The sequence below is a fragment of the Neodiprion virginianus genome, chromosome 6, assembly GCF_021901495.1.
Source record: "Neodiprion virginianus isolate iyNeoVirg1 chromosome 6, iyNeoVirg1.1, whole genome shotgun sequence".
Classification (NCBI taxonomy): domain Eukaryota; kingdom Metazoa; phylum Arthropoda; class Insecta; order Hymenoptera; family Diprionidae; genus Neodiprion; species Neodiprion virginianus.
This window is the reverse complement of record NC_060882.1, coordinates 6,323,137-6,338,482: the sequence shown is the minus strand read 5'-3', so window position 1 is coordinate 6,338,482 and position 15,346 is coordinate 6,323,137. Positions and strand designations below refer to the sequence as shown.

General features: G+C 39.4%; 1 protein-coding gene across 4 annotated transcripts in view; it reads right to left on the bottom strand.

The window, feature by feature from the left end:
• The window catches only part of LOC124307921 (tyrosine-protein kinase Btk29A), a 151,742-nt gene that overhangs the window by 80,529 nt on the left and 55,867 nt on the right, over positions 1-15,346 (bottom strand). The window contains exon 1 of one of the 4 annotated variants that reach the window (XM_046770110.1): positions 13,733-14,148. The exons of the other annotated variants lie outside the window; for them this stretch is intronic. Coding sequence (XP_046626066.1) covers positions 13,733-13,841 — 109 coding nt within the window. The 5' untranslated portion in view covers positions 13,842-14,148. Of the gene's footprint in view, positions 1-13,732; positions 14,149-15,346 lie in introns of those variants that run through there. 4 annotated transcript variants of the gene reach the window in all.

The window sequence follows — 15,346 nt, the reverse complement described above, 5'->3', positions numbered from 1 at the left end:
CTTCTCTCACCCTTTCCATTAGATTTTCGGCTAAAACACCGGCCTCGCCGGTCTGATGTCGGCTAACGTATTACACTAATTTGTCTCACGGATTAAAGCACTGACTCCTCATTTATATCGCAACATCCAACCCGGCCACTCCGATAATGGACGATTATTCCGAAAGAATAATTACATTAGCAAAGTAGCGCGCAACGGATTCGTAACGATGGTCCAAAATTTTCGCCAGAAATCTCCGGTCGAATAAAAATGCAACATTTAACCGTTGTTGGGAAGGAAGAAAACCGCGTCCGGATATTACCGCTATTTATACAAACGATAAATCCCGCCCCCGTTGGGGGGATGGGGGAGAGGGAATTACGTTATTTTGCAGGGTAAAAACGTCGGAGAGAGACAAAAAGAGAGAGAGAGAGAGAGAGAGAGAGAGAGGGAGAGAAACTTGAGTCCAGAACCACACTTCGAGCATGCGGTTTTGCGGGTCTGTTTACATTACATCTTTTCTTATTTCATTTTCTTCTTCTTTGTACTATTTACCGGTGAATATCTTTGCAAGAGGGTGCATAATTTTAAAGATCATACGCGTATAAAGATCGTAGATCTTCTGCTGCCTACAGAGTACGTGAAAAAGATGAATATTCCAAGATCTAGGAGAAAATTACTATGAATTAGCAAATTTCGTGTACTCGTTGAAAAGTTTCACTTTCAAGCTTTATAAATTGTTCTCTTATCTCGGTCCGTTAAAATTCATAAAATTGATGAAAACCTTTTGCCAAAAAATCATCGACAGGTGATAAAAAGCTTAATATACGGTATGTTTTATTTGTTCGACAACGTGAGATCGATCGGCGGATGTTATTCGATCGTGAAAGATATTAGTTTTTCTATTTCGATTCGTTATACGTTGCGGTATCAGCGAAAGCACAAACGAATATAACATCAGACTCCGACGTACCCTGACACATCTGTGCGATTACTTGCAAGTAAGGTATAACCGTATCGCACCTTGCATTACACAGCCGGCACCTGCAGTTTAATCCAAAAGCACACGCCTCGCTTGTACCTTTTCCATAATATATAACCTTGCGGAACTTAATACTTCGAGCTTGTCGCCTGACAGCTGGCAGTTCATTCACCCACCAAAAACCCTGTTACATCATTCTCCAGACGATATTATCCAGGATCACGAAGCGCGGTGGTTATGCGTGTTGAATTTAAATTCCCCCGACAACTGTATCCAAAATACGTAGGTTATAGATCAGGTCGAGGGTGAGGAAGAACTTACAATTAGGGTTTAAACAATGCGTACTACACGTGTAAGTGTAACACTAGGCACGTTTTACAGGAGGGGTGGTTTAAGCCCGCGTTAAATCACGACGTCGTTACAACTTGCGCGTGTTCGAGTTATGTTCAACGGATGATTTAGACACGCGGTGAAAAGTGTTCAAGTTCGGACTCAACCCCCTCTCTCATGGGTAAATTTACGAGGTGCCTTCGGCGCTAGGCCAAAGTACACGGTGGAAATTTATCAGCAATTTCTTTATCGTTGGGACAGATATTAACCACTCTTTATCCCCTTTCGACACACTTTTTCCCCGGCAGGACCGAACCCTCGCCCTTTGTCGTTGTCGACGACTATGACGTGTTTTTTTTTTTCGACGGGGCGAAGGGTGAAAACACACAGGTATAAAGTGGTGTAAATTATGTTTCGAGGATAGGTGCAACCTATCTGACAAAAAACATAGATATAACTTTTCGACGCAGTCCATATTTCGACGGAAATTCAACTCGGCGCGCTTTATTCCGGGACGGAAAACGACCCTCGATTCCGTACACGTCGAGTGGATAATTTAAAAATTTCGAGGCAGGGAAAAATTGGTGACACGAATAAACTTCCAGCATAATACAGCATCGTCTCCTATTTTCTATAACTTACACCATCACGGTGGAACGAGAAAAATTTTTAAAATGGCGGTTACTCTACAGTCCTTAGCTGTTTTAATTTCTTGCCAAAATCTACCAAAAATACAGCACTCCCTCAAATATGAACAGTGAGTTTTATAAATTTAGACGTAAATATAATATCTGATACGCATTGCTATACTTCTTCGTCCCTTACGATCACTTTACTATATTCTCTTTGTAACTATTGTAACAATTTAACGTCAATTGATTTTAAAAAATACAGTAACAACCAGAAAATTTACTACAATGATAACTGTAATCTCACGAAATAGTTACTATTATTTCACAATTTCTTGCAATTCCAACAATATTTACACCATTTTACTGAAATCTTTAAACAATCGTGACAATAGAAATTTCTTTCAGACTGAGGTGAAATATTTGAGAAAAAAAAGTTCACAACGATCCGAGGTTCTTCCTGTACGTTTTCATCCTTAATCCCTGCGGACTTTCGAGTATTTGGAAAGATGAGTGAAAAATCCATTTATTGGTCGGGAGTTTACGGGGCTAATCTTGTCAGGATTTCTTCTTCCGAACGAGCGAACTTCTGAACTTTAACCCAGTCTGATTTCACGCGATGCGTCTCTCCGGTAACCTTTGACGTCCGCGATCCGTCGTGACGAATAATTGGATGCTCGTGGATTAACGGGGGAAAAATGACAACTCCGTCAAACGACGTTAACCTTTCGCATATTGCGCAGCAGTTGAGCTCGTCGTTCGTAAGCCGCACTAAAAACTGTTTCAAAGAGTAGAAATTGGACTGAAACGATCTTCCCCGTAAACAGGGAATCAAGGAATAAAATTCTCGCCCTGCGAGAAGTATACATGAGAAATCAGTGAAAAATGAAATATGACATAAAGATGAAAAGCGGAATGATTAGAACTTCTTTAACACGTCAATTCGCTTTATACCGATTCCTCAGTTTGATTGATTGGTTGTGTTGAAGAAGTCCTTTTTTTATGGGGGTTTTTATTCAGTACATACAGTAGATATACAGCCTCTTTTTTCGTTTATTCTTCTTCCCGATACGGTTTTCGACTCTCAATTTTCAGCGTATACGTTATAATCGGACCTCCCCCCCCCCCCCTCTCCCCCTCCCTCAGCCCTCTCCTCGGTGCTGCACGAACGAGTTTATTTATTCATTTATTCATCTATTTATTTGTTTACTTGGCAGTACCGATCAGAAGTTTCGGGTTACATCACCGCGACGTTCGGAAAAAAAAAAAAAAAAATCGGTGATGTTCAGAGGAGAGCGACGACATTGGAGAAATTGCGGAAATGCTATAAAGCCGGAGGAAAAATATTCCAGACATCGCCTCTCCCTAAACGACGTCGAATCCGAAGCTCGGAAGTCGCGGCGAAGAATAATAAGACAACAACAACGGAGGTAGAAAAAAAAAATACAAAAAAAAAAAAAGAAAGAAAAACAACAACAACGAAAGAAAAAGATAAAGATGTAAAAGCTGAAATTGTCTCATTTACCGCCCACGCAAGAAAACGTCATCATGCGTTAACATCGCGATTCTCGGCAAAAATAACAACGCCTACTGTACAGTATAATAAATACGAACAGAGAATTGAAGGAGGGAAAATGAGGGACCAGGATGGAGGGGAAAGAAAAAAACCCTACGGTGTTATTAAACCCGAAATTGTTATCTTTAGATAAGGTGAATTTCTTTCTCGTACTTTCCGCACTCTGCACAGTTATTGAACGATACGTGACTTCGATTATTTGTGCACCGTTTTCTTTTTTCTTCTTTTTTTCAATTTCGTTCTCACGGGTGACGAAGGAAAATGGTAACACAAGCGCCATCGTCCTGCAGAATCACGTGACATGCGTACAAGACGATCAGAACAACGGAATGAAACACGGTCGGAATTTATCACCAGAATATTCTCTAACGCATCCGGTCTTCTAAACAGAGTTAGTTAAGCAAATTTGAAACAATATTCGAACCGAAAGGGACGCGTGGTACAATAGGAACCATGTGTCAACGGTGTCCAAACTCTGCTTATACAACTCTAGTCGTACATATTACAAGTTATTATCGTTAATTTAAAGCGTACCGCCTGCTGCACGGATCTGCAGTTAATAAATCCCCGATTTCCGTGAGAAAGCAAGAAAAAAATAAACCTTGCTTCCTATTAATAATTGATTCTTCGAGGAGTTATACAAACGCGCACGCTTTGTGGTAACATAAAACTAATGGTAAAAAGTTTCTTAGGTATACTTTTCCTTCTTATTACACGCATCGACGGAGGGCGATTTGCTTAGTGAATTTCTTGTACAATTTTAAGATTTATTACATTGCACAGTTGTTATATACGCAAGTCTGCAAGAAATAATTACAAAACGCATGTAACACGCTATTGAAATGTAGTAAAACAGTTGCAGTAAAATAAATTGGCCAGACGTTGCTTGTTATAACGCTCTCCTGTACCATAACGTACCGTACCTAACATTAACAATTCGTAGCTACTAAAAGTCGGCTTCAAGCAACTCTTGCGATATTTAAAATTAATTTACAGGAGTACAGTTGCTTACTCGTTACTATCGGATGATCGGACGACGACGAAGTTGTTGTTTTCTATTCTTTTTTTTTTTACTAATCTTGTTTTTTTTTTTTCAAATTAATTCCGATTTTGTCAGCATCGCAGGAGTCACGTCAAGTATCTTTTGTGCGAATTTTGAAATAGAGAGCCATTCTTCCGGGCGTTTGTTTTATACCTCGAGAGAATGAGCGCGACGATAATAGGAAAGTGAAACAATTTTCCGGTCGGTGAACAGAAGAGCGGAAAGATGCGGCGGAAGGTATCAGTCAGTCGGTTCTTCAACAAAAACGTTGGCTCGTCTATCTCCAGTCTGCTGGTGGCATCAGTTATACGTAATAAGACATTCACCCAAACACAAGGCGCTCACAAATCACCGGAGTTTCTGCCCGGCTCTTCTCCTGCACCTTTCTAAAGGTATATAAGGTTGAATCGTACCTCTCACTCCCCGTCGGAGTTGAATAAACAACCTCGGGCCCGGAACTCGACACGATTTCATATCCATTTCCTAGATTCTTAGCGAGGCGAAAAAACTTCTCACCCGGTTTTTCACTTTTTACCACCTTGAGAAAGTTGACAATTCGAAATTTCGCGATGATACACAATACCGTGAATATATTCGTTCAAATTAAATACAATAAAATATTAAAATTGTAACGTAGAGCTGAGAATTCGTTTGAAATTATGTTGAAATTCTTCGAAATCTAGGAGATTTGTTCAATCTCATTCCACGATGGCTTATTCTGTGGGGAACATTATTTTTCATGAATTTAGTAAAAGATAAATTTGATATTGCTATATTCTTTTTTTTAAATTTAAATTTATTATTATTATCATCATTTTATTGATCAAGATCAATTCCAAAAAATTGAATACTTATTCACATCAGCGTGACAAGGAGTATTAAAAAAAAAGTTTTTCATTGTAAGGTTGTAGAGAGATTGTAACAGTCTTCTCAAAGAGTAATAAGCCGTCACGGAGTGAAATCGATCGAATACTACTAGATTTTTCAACCATCTGAAAGTGTTTCATTCAGTCTCTAGTTTACAATATTAGTATTTTTTTCATGCATATTTACGAAAATCTCCGAATCCGACAATTTGATAAATTCCGACTACTCGACTATCTCGTAATGAAATAAATAAGCGAAGAGTATTGATCCTTTGATTCGTCGACCGGCTTCGTATGAAAAATTCACCCACTGCATACATATTTCTCAGACTTGGAAAAAAGCAAGCTGTACGAAGACGTCTCGAAAGCAATTTTCTTTCTTCGCCGAAATATTTGTATTCGAGCTATTTTCGGATGTTTCTTTTTACGAAACTTACTGGCGGCGAACCGAGTCGAGATGAAAATATTGTAGAAATGGGTAATTTTCCAGTATGATTAGCTATTCAAATAATATCCCCGATAGAATCCGTAAGGGCGAGACGTAAAAGCTCCCTGTCTGACAGTCTTGAAGGAGAAGGAGAAGGAGGAGGAGGAGGAGGAGAAAGAGAAGGAGACGAGATAGTTACATGTTATGATATAAATAATGCCAATTCGGAGGGATGAAACTCGTCGTGCACGCGTGTCAGCTACGAAAGCGCCAAAATTATTATTCTCATTTCAAGTTTTGTAACACGAAACGAAGTGTAGTAATAAAGTGAACAATAAAGTGTATATAATTTGAATACACACCGTACACGCATATTATTTAATCAAATCATAAACCGGCATCGGATGATAAAAAAAAAAACACTCGCCTGATTTACGATTTGATTCGCTTGCGTAGTTCGTAATTCAGTTATATGGTACAAAATCACGAAGGTGGTTAATTCCAACTTTCAATTTTAATGAAAATATATTCAAAGTCATCTTCTCGAAAATTCGCTGGGATCATTGCTAGATGAGTCTGTTATAACTATTTAAAAGGTGCATGATTAGAATTTATAATTACGTTGATTAGGAGCTATTTGTGGAGAAAATGGGAAAGTTGACAAAAAGATTTGAAGCGCTTAACGTTACTTTGACTTATGTTGTAATCGTTGTGGTTACTTCAAGGTGGCCACTAAATCCCCATCACGAAATTCTCCGACTTTTCCAGGTTTTCCAGACAAAAATTTTCTAATTTTCCGTGACAAATTCGGATAAATTGGTTACAGCAAATTGATAAAAAAAAAAAAAAAAAACTAAGTAATATAAATATATAATTTGCAATGAATTATTGTAACAAAAAATGGTAAATTCAACGATATTAAACGGTGTCTGTAGGAAATTCGTCACCTTCGTGATTTCGTGCCGTATACCTTAAGTTCAAAACTTGTATAAAACGCATGTTTGTACATGTAAATTGATTAAATGATGTGTGTAATAAGACACCAAAAATCGACTAACGCTGTTGCTGAACTTTTTTTTTTTTCCTCTTCTCTTTCCAACATCCATTAATTAACTTTATTCGTTTATACGTCCGTAATTGCTAATCAACGATACATTATACTTAAACACGCAGGCGTTTATCAAGCGGAATGAATTCAAGGCACATTCGTTTACAAGTGTTGTACGGGCCACAATATTAATGTGATCAATATCAGATTTGCGATGAGGAAACCGGCCGATTTACCCCTGCAGCATCGTACTTTCCCGATGAAATTACCTATCGAAAGTATTCGTAATAACTCACCCGATTTTACCAACTCGGTGCAAACCATTCGCCTCATTAACCATTCGTGGAAAGTGGCGGTGTTGGAAAAAATTACTCGTTTTACACGCGCCTGCAATTACAGTTTCACGACGAATCCCTGATTTTGTACGAGGTGAAAATTTTGTCACAGGTTTTACTTCAAGATTAATAATACCTACATTTGAACTTGTTCGATTAAATTCACGCGCTTCTATCATATTTATTCATACGTAGTTGAACATTTACTCAAACCTGACCAATTTTGTTGATAATTTTCAATTTTTCACAGTCTTCCTGCTGCCGTTTACTGACGCAAACTTTTCCACGTTAACCGTCCAGCTATTTCCGAAGAGCGGAAATTATGCGGGTATATAATACGCTTTGACTGGTGCAACGGTAATGAAGAAATATACGGGGATCTAGGGGTTGCAAATATGCGGGTGCAAATTTTATGTTTTATATATATATATATAATAAAACGGCTGCTGCTGCTGCTGGTGATGCAATTTTGCCCACCGGGTGTCCCACTTCGCGAGTGAATTAATACCGCGTGGTATTTCATACATTCGTATAATCCGTCTCATACTCGAGAATGCGTTTTATCGGAAAAACTAAAAATTAAATAAGTTTCTGATAAATACTCAATTACGTTACAACGTAGGAAAGAATCGTACAATGTCCGTTTGTCTGTTCTAGGAAATCAACAACATGTTGCTTTATTTTTCAAACCAAATTTTCCGTCTTATACAAACAGATTCCTGCCCATTGCTCCCATTTGTTCTTTCTTCCGTCTCTTCAGGCTTCGTTAATTGAGGATACAAGCGTGGCGCCTCCAGGGTTGTTAATTATAGACGACAAGACGACTAATTTCCGTGAAATGATCCTCTCGAGAGAATAAATAAGGTAATTAAGAAAGTTTGAAGTGACCGGACGAGTGGTCTGACTGTATGGCTACACTATAATGGTTCGCGGTGAAAGTTAGCGATTGCGCGATGGTTCACTGTCGAGAAAACTTCGCTCCCCCCTCTCACGGAATAACTCGTATCGTACCCGTTGGTTATGTAGCATTCATTCGGTGTTGGAAAACCAATAAACCGTATACGCGGAGCGGAAAACGAGTCGAGAACGAATTTCGAAAACTTTTATATACATGTATATACGTGTGCATAAGTGTATGCATATCGACGTAACGTTGAAGGATAAACTTACCCTACCGCCTACCTTGTAGTAAACATTCGCAAAAATTGCAGGGAAACGATTTTACCAAGAACCCAACGGAGGTGAAAACTTACCTGAAACAGAGAAAACGAAAATCAAATGAATACGGAGGTGAGAAAAGTGAGTTGCTGAAATATCACGTTATACAATAGAACGGCAAGTTTGTGGTAAACAAACGTCGTGTTACATGCAAATATACGTATACATACATATACGAACAAACATGTAGGAATACCAAGAGTGACGGACAAGTTCAGGAAAATTTGGTGAACGTGCTACAGTCCTGGAATTTTCGACGACCCGTGAAGAAGATTAATTTTCTACTTGTCCAGGGTGGCGACAATTTTGCACAGACAAAGTTCCCTGACTTTTCTCGTCGAAAGATTCAGAATTACCTCGCGATTTCCCAAGAAACTTATCAGGTAACGTTGAGCAGTTAGTATAACAAAAAGATCCAGAAGTTGTGCACCTTGAATGTATAAATTTGTATTTGAAGAGGAAGATAAAAAAAAAAAAAAAAGAAAAAACCTTTTTTTGTTTTGTCACACACAAATAATTAGAGATTGAACAATACCATTTCCGTGAGTTAGCTTGACTGAATTTACAAAGCATAGGTGAAGTTTTATAAAAATCCATACGGTCCGTTACGATTCACTGACTTTTTTCGATAAACAAAATTCCGTGAATGTTCCCGGAAGCGAATGCGGACCAAAGTGCGAAAAAATGCGAAGCTGAAAATCGTCGTGTAACTTATGAAGCGATATTGAATTTGTCGAAAAATTTTCCCAAACGTTTTCACTCGCTTACCTCTGCATTGCTTTTAGCCCCACGTTATACGTACATGTATATGTACGTGCAAACCTATATTTACCCCTCAAGAATTTCTTCGTTCCCCTACAGCCAGCGGCTATAATCGAACCATCCAACCTTTTAGCACCCTCTGGCCTTTAAAGATCGCGGCGGAACTGAGGCAACGAAATATGAAAACGGCATTCCTGCAGCCGCAGGAGCACGGGTTAAGAAAGCGGGAAAATTTGCACGGAAAAAAAAAGTAGATTGGGAAACGCGAATTTTCCGCATGCCGCGACGAAAGGTCGACGATTTTTCATAAAGCTGAAGCCAGCAGCCAGAGTTAGCGGCCAAACGTGTTAAACTATACGGAAATGAAAGAAAAAAAAAAATTTACTTCAGTTTGTTCTTCATAATCGTATAAAAATACCGGAGGTTCAAGGTATGTTATCACGATGATAATTTATTCGCTAACGTGTTTCTCCGTTTTAATAAAAATATAACGCACTCGTAGATTCTCGTTCCTTTTCCTTTACTTCCTTATTTTCATCGTTTGCCAGCCAGGGTTCGTTGTTCGCGAAAAACGGCGGATCGCCGAGTGCATCGGAAAAAAGAAAGAGAAAAAAAAAAGAAAAAAATCATGCAAGGTTCAAAAGTCGAACCGGTCGGACAAGACGAGTTAATAAACCGTTGAATCATCGTTATCGCATTCAGGCCTTTCGCTGCTGCTGCTGCTGCTGCTTTTATACCCGGTGAAAATAAAATCAGGTAATTTATAAACCCAGCCGTGTACGGCTCCTCGGCCACACGAAGTCCTTGTAAGAAATATCACCTGACATAATCGAGACGCATATCGAGTAACGACGTTGCACCGTTCACCGCAAAATCATGATCGTGTCGCGAAGAAAATAAGCGGAAAGATAGAGAGGAAAATAAAAACGGAAATGAAAATAATATCGTACAATATAATCAAGTGACTCGTTAAGTATGTATATTTATATATACTGAACCTTTCGATTGTTCAAAAATATCAAATGTCATACTTCTGAACGGTTGTATCATATATTTTCGCACGATGAAACAAAATCCAATTTGTAAACTTCCGTTTCAAAGAAAAATTTGTCAAACTTTAGTAAATTGCTTTTGCAAATTTTGCCTCCTTAACCGTACTTGAAGGGAGTATAGATAAAATTTTAAACACCGCACAGCAGTTTTCGTTCAACATTATATAAGTAGTACGCATCGATGGTTTATCGTTTCTTGAATAAAATGTTATCTGCGTGATCTGTACGGAGACAGGAATTTTTCTCCTCTTTTCTCACGTCTCTGGCGTGCTGTATCTCGTTTTTCTAAATATCTCCGTAGTTCCGGGAGAGAGGGAGAGAGGGAGAGAGATTTTGGCGAAATGGAAAATTTTCTTAAAATTCCTCGGATTCGTTCCAATTCTACACTCTTTCTTTTCGCAAATTTTCATTTTTATTCTCACCGAAGAAGAATGAAAATAAAAAAAAAATAAACACTTCTTCATCCTCACCTTCTTCTGGTAACGTTATTTTTACGACACAAACTCTGCGTGATATTACGTATAAATGCACGCATACCTGCGTACCCCGTAGAACTTTCGCATTATGTCTGTACAAGACGCATAAAACTCGAGGGTGGATACGTATGGAAAATGCGAGGCAAGCGGAGCGAGAACGAAATAAAAAAAAAAAAAAAAAAAAAATCAGAGAGGTGGAGGAGGGGGGATTTCCGTGTAAAATGGTCCCCGATCCGAGAAAATGGAGAATTGTAAATCGAGAGGAAGAATAAGACGGCAAAGGGGCCACCACTTATTTTTATTTCAAACGAACGAAACTCGGAACGTTTCGAAAAGTCGATACCACGACATATCGTTACAGCCATGCGTAACAACGCGCAGCGATCGCGGCAACGAGAATTTTATCCCTCGATCAGGGCTCGCAAGCGAAAATTAAAATTCTTCCAGTAACCTTACAAGAAATGTACCGCTGATTATAAACTACGATATTTTTTACACATCAATACCAACACCTTTAATTTTTTTTTTTTTTCTTGTTTCTCAAGATCGATACCACTTTGTACAAGAACGAGTCTACTTCTTCGACAGACTCAAAATTCCAATCTTATTTTTGAAATTCCCTGAATATTCCCGGTTATCCAGTTTTTCCCCGTGTGTACGAACCCTGACTCGATATAAGAGAAATTAACGTTTACTTCAGAATCACGAGCATCGCATCGTCGCGAAATTTTCGTTCGTTATTTTATTTCCGTTCGTCGATCAGGGGGAAGTCTCGGGGCGGTTGAAAAATGTAAAATGGCGTGAAAGGAGGACAGCGCAAAGTGGAGAGTCGACGTGACGCTTCGAGAGGCGTAATCGGCGATCTTGAATGATGTTTAATCGGTAAAAATCTTTAGGTAAAAGCGGTCGTTCAACGCCACCGAAGTGTAGGCGCAATTATATATCGGATGCGGGCCGAAGTTACGTAAACGGAGGAACCGAGTCAGCGTTGCGACGTCTCTCAGTCTCCGGTTTCTGATGCAGTGAGGGAGGCGGTTGAAAAATCGGATATCCGAACGACGTCTTCTTATTCTTCTCGACGATAGATCTAATTTCAGATAAGATCCTGATCGAAGACGAGTTCGGAACGTCGATGAATCACGCCCTAGAACCCTCCGCGTTTACCGCCATTCGGAACAATTATTATCAAGGGCTTGTGCTCGCTCAGCGATTCTTTCTAAGCTGCATATAGAGGAAATGCTCAATCCTTCAACGAATCGATCGTGATCGCAATTTTCAGGCCGATCGCTGCATCGTTATATACATATATACGCGATGTAGAAAGCGAAACGAAATCGCTAATCGCTCGGTTGTTACTTAAAGAATAAATTCTACCAACTATAGAGACAGGGCCGGTTTTTCAATTCTTCTTATTAATAATTGCCCGCAGCTTGAAACAGCGAATGAAAGTGGAATTGGTGAACGGAAACAAACATCAAAACTAAATAACCCCACCTATTAATATATATATATTTATTAAAGTGTTTGACAAAATAAAAATAACTTGCGATTTTCTACTGTGGCACACCCTAAAAAGTTTGTTTAGGTTAAAAAAAAAAGATTCTGTCAAAAGACGGGCGTTACACGTTACGTGAAAGATCGCGGTCAGTTGATTTTTTACTTTTATTATACATCTTATATATACGCATAATTTCCAGAAGGTGGATTGAGTAGGAAAGTGTCGACGGATTAAATTTATAATCACCGAGAGAAATTTCCATTAATAGTTACTTTACTGTTTTCAACTGTTTTCATTATTTGTTTATTTTTATTTATGTTTTTTTTTTTTATTACTGTCACCAAACGAAAAATATATAGATCCGCATTTGAAAATACGTTTAGTAATTGTAACCAAAAAATCTAGTACGCGTCACGATATTTTCTCTCGTATTATACTTTCTGCCCAGCCCTGCTTTTACAATATACGATACATATACGCACGTTGCGTCGAAAACGCTGCCAAGCCAGGCCAACCCGACGTGATAGCGTTTTGAAAAATCATTCCACTCGATCGAAAGAAAAGTGATAGGGTCACGGAAGAAGCCGAGGCAATCTCGACGAGGACGATGGAAAGTGAAGAAGGTACGTAAGGGCAAGCGCAGATTGCGAGCCAATATCTACGATGTGTTACATATGCATGTATGTGTATCATATACATATATTGTACGCATATCATACGTATGTATAGAGAACGTAGGGGTCAAGACATTTTTCTGACAGGTTACAAAGGTCGCGGCGTTTGATCGCGAGAGCTCGATTCTCGGCCAATCTCACATGGCAGTAAAACACGAATCGGGACTTTTGGATGTCAACGGAAATTTTTTACGACCCGTACGCAACGCACGCGGTACGAATATGTGCCGTGTATGCGTCCACCCACCACCGGAGTTCGTTCGCACGCCGTTTTACCAGCGACGTTGATCTTCGGACGTTTCATTCGAGAAAGTTGGCACATTTTATTTCCGCTTTACTTTAAATGCGGTATAAACTCAACAGGGTGGATGTATAATATTTTCGTCGGCGCTTTCTACAAAGAAATATCCGCTTCTCCGCGCTTGCCTGATTTGCCAATATTATACGCTGTGTGTGATAAAGAAATGTACAATAATGTGCATATACTCGCATGCGAACGCACGAAACGTCGTTGTTCATCTGTGCAAGACGTAATACGACAAGTGTACACGTATAGGTATGTAATTGCACGAGGAGAGAATCGTCGAGAAACACCTACGTTGTTGCAAAACTCCAAAGTCAACGACCTCGCCAATTTTTCTCCCCCCCCCCCCCCCCCCCTTTACTTTCGCAACTAAACGACGTTCGAAACGCGGTGTCAAACCGACGCGACAGCGCGATCGATCGATAATTCCGGGTTAATCTCGGTCAGAAGAGTTCAAGCTTGTGGAAATACGCGAACGTATTCAAACGAAATGCATAATGTACGTATCGCATAGAAGAGAGATGTATTTGGTACCGGTATTTTGCTGAGCGTTGACAGGATTGACGCCATGACCAGCAGCTGCCGACTGTACGGCATTCGTGGCAGCCGCAGCGACGTTCTTCAGGGCTGCAATGACCATCATCGTGAAATCGTCGCTGGTAGGTGAAAAGCTCTGAATCGCAACGAGCAGGTGTCGCTAAACTTTAGGTTCGCGAAAAGAAACACTTGGGCACCTCACCACCACCACCACCACTAGCAGCACCTGAAACCTACTTTTCCTAGTCGCTCTTCGCTGGCGAGTTGAGGGTACTTCGATAAGAAGGAGCACCGAAGTGCACAATTCACGTTCACACCGAATTACAGACCCGAACGTAACAGCTGTCACGAAGCGACTGCCGGAGCCCCGCTTCGCTCTATGAAAGAGAAGGTATGTCGGTAGCGCGGGCGAGTTTCTCCGCAAGGTTTCCGAGCCTCTTCGAATCGCCCGGTCTCAGGAGCGTACCTATAATATATCTCGCTTGAAAACCGATCGCCGAAAACTTTCCCCGGACACCTGAAGTGGCTCGACGAACCGTAAGAACTGCACAATTTCATCGCGGAATCTCTTGAAATGGTTCCAACCATGGTTCGGAAGAAACTGAGTATTGGAAATTGGGTTTCAGGCATTGAGGCTTTTTGAAGTTATACTTCTTTAGGCGCGTTATGAAAAACTGATGAGAGTGAAATTTCAAGATGCGCGCGCATCACTGTAACACAAAATTAACAGGATGAAGTTGCCCACTCAACCGAATTCATTAAGTCTCGAAAAAAAGCTAAATATTTATCCACATGGTTTTAGTTTTTACAGTCACAACACGTGTTTTATTTTCATACAAGTGCGAATCATATACGTGGCAATAAAATATATTCAGTAGTGATTTAAATTGAATATTTGGATTAATATTATTTACTATTTGTGAATATTAGTGAAAAAATTGTGCTAAAATACTTTTTCAAGTGCTCCAATATAATTGAGGTTAGTTATCCGTATGTATTATTTATTGATATAAATTAAAATATCATTATTTAATATAATTAGTACTAAATATTATTAAATTATCAATGTTGAATATTTATTATTTAATGATGCCAAAGAAGTATAACTTCTCACACGCGTACATAAGTACACGCACCCATTTTTTTTTTATTTTAATTTCAAGTATTTAATGACGGAGGTTCAAGTAGAGTATTTATGTTTTCCTTTATTATTCCGACGACTATCCCGAGTGAGAGTTGCCGGAGAACTGACCAAATCAACGGTCGAATTGAGTGCGTCGAGCGCCGGTAGTCTGTAGCCGTTTGTATATGTTAATCTTCGTAAACAAAGATAAGCCTCTCGGAGACGGACCTAACGCCTTTTCTTTCTTCGAGCCATACACACTAGTCGTGACATGTATACAAATTGTATACTTACTTTACAAGATTATTCATGCTCGTATTCCAACACTAAGAAACTAAGCAACTCTGAAACTCTTGAACCCCTGATCGTGCGGAACATGTATTCAAACACCGAAGAGTCGAAAACGTTTTGCCAATACTCAGTGGTTCGACGACGACCGAAAAAACGCTTACGATAAAGCAAAATATCCACAAACTGTCAAAGTGAAA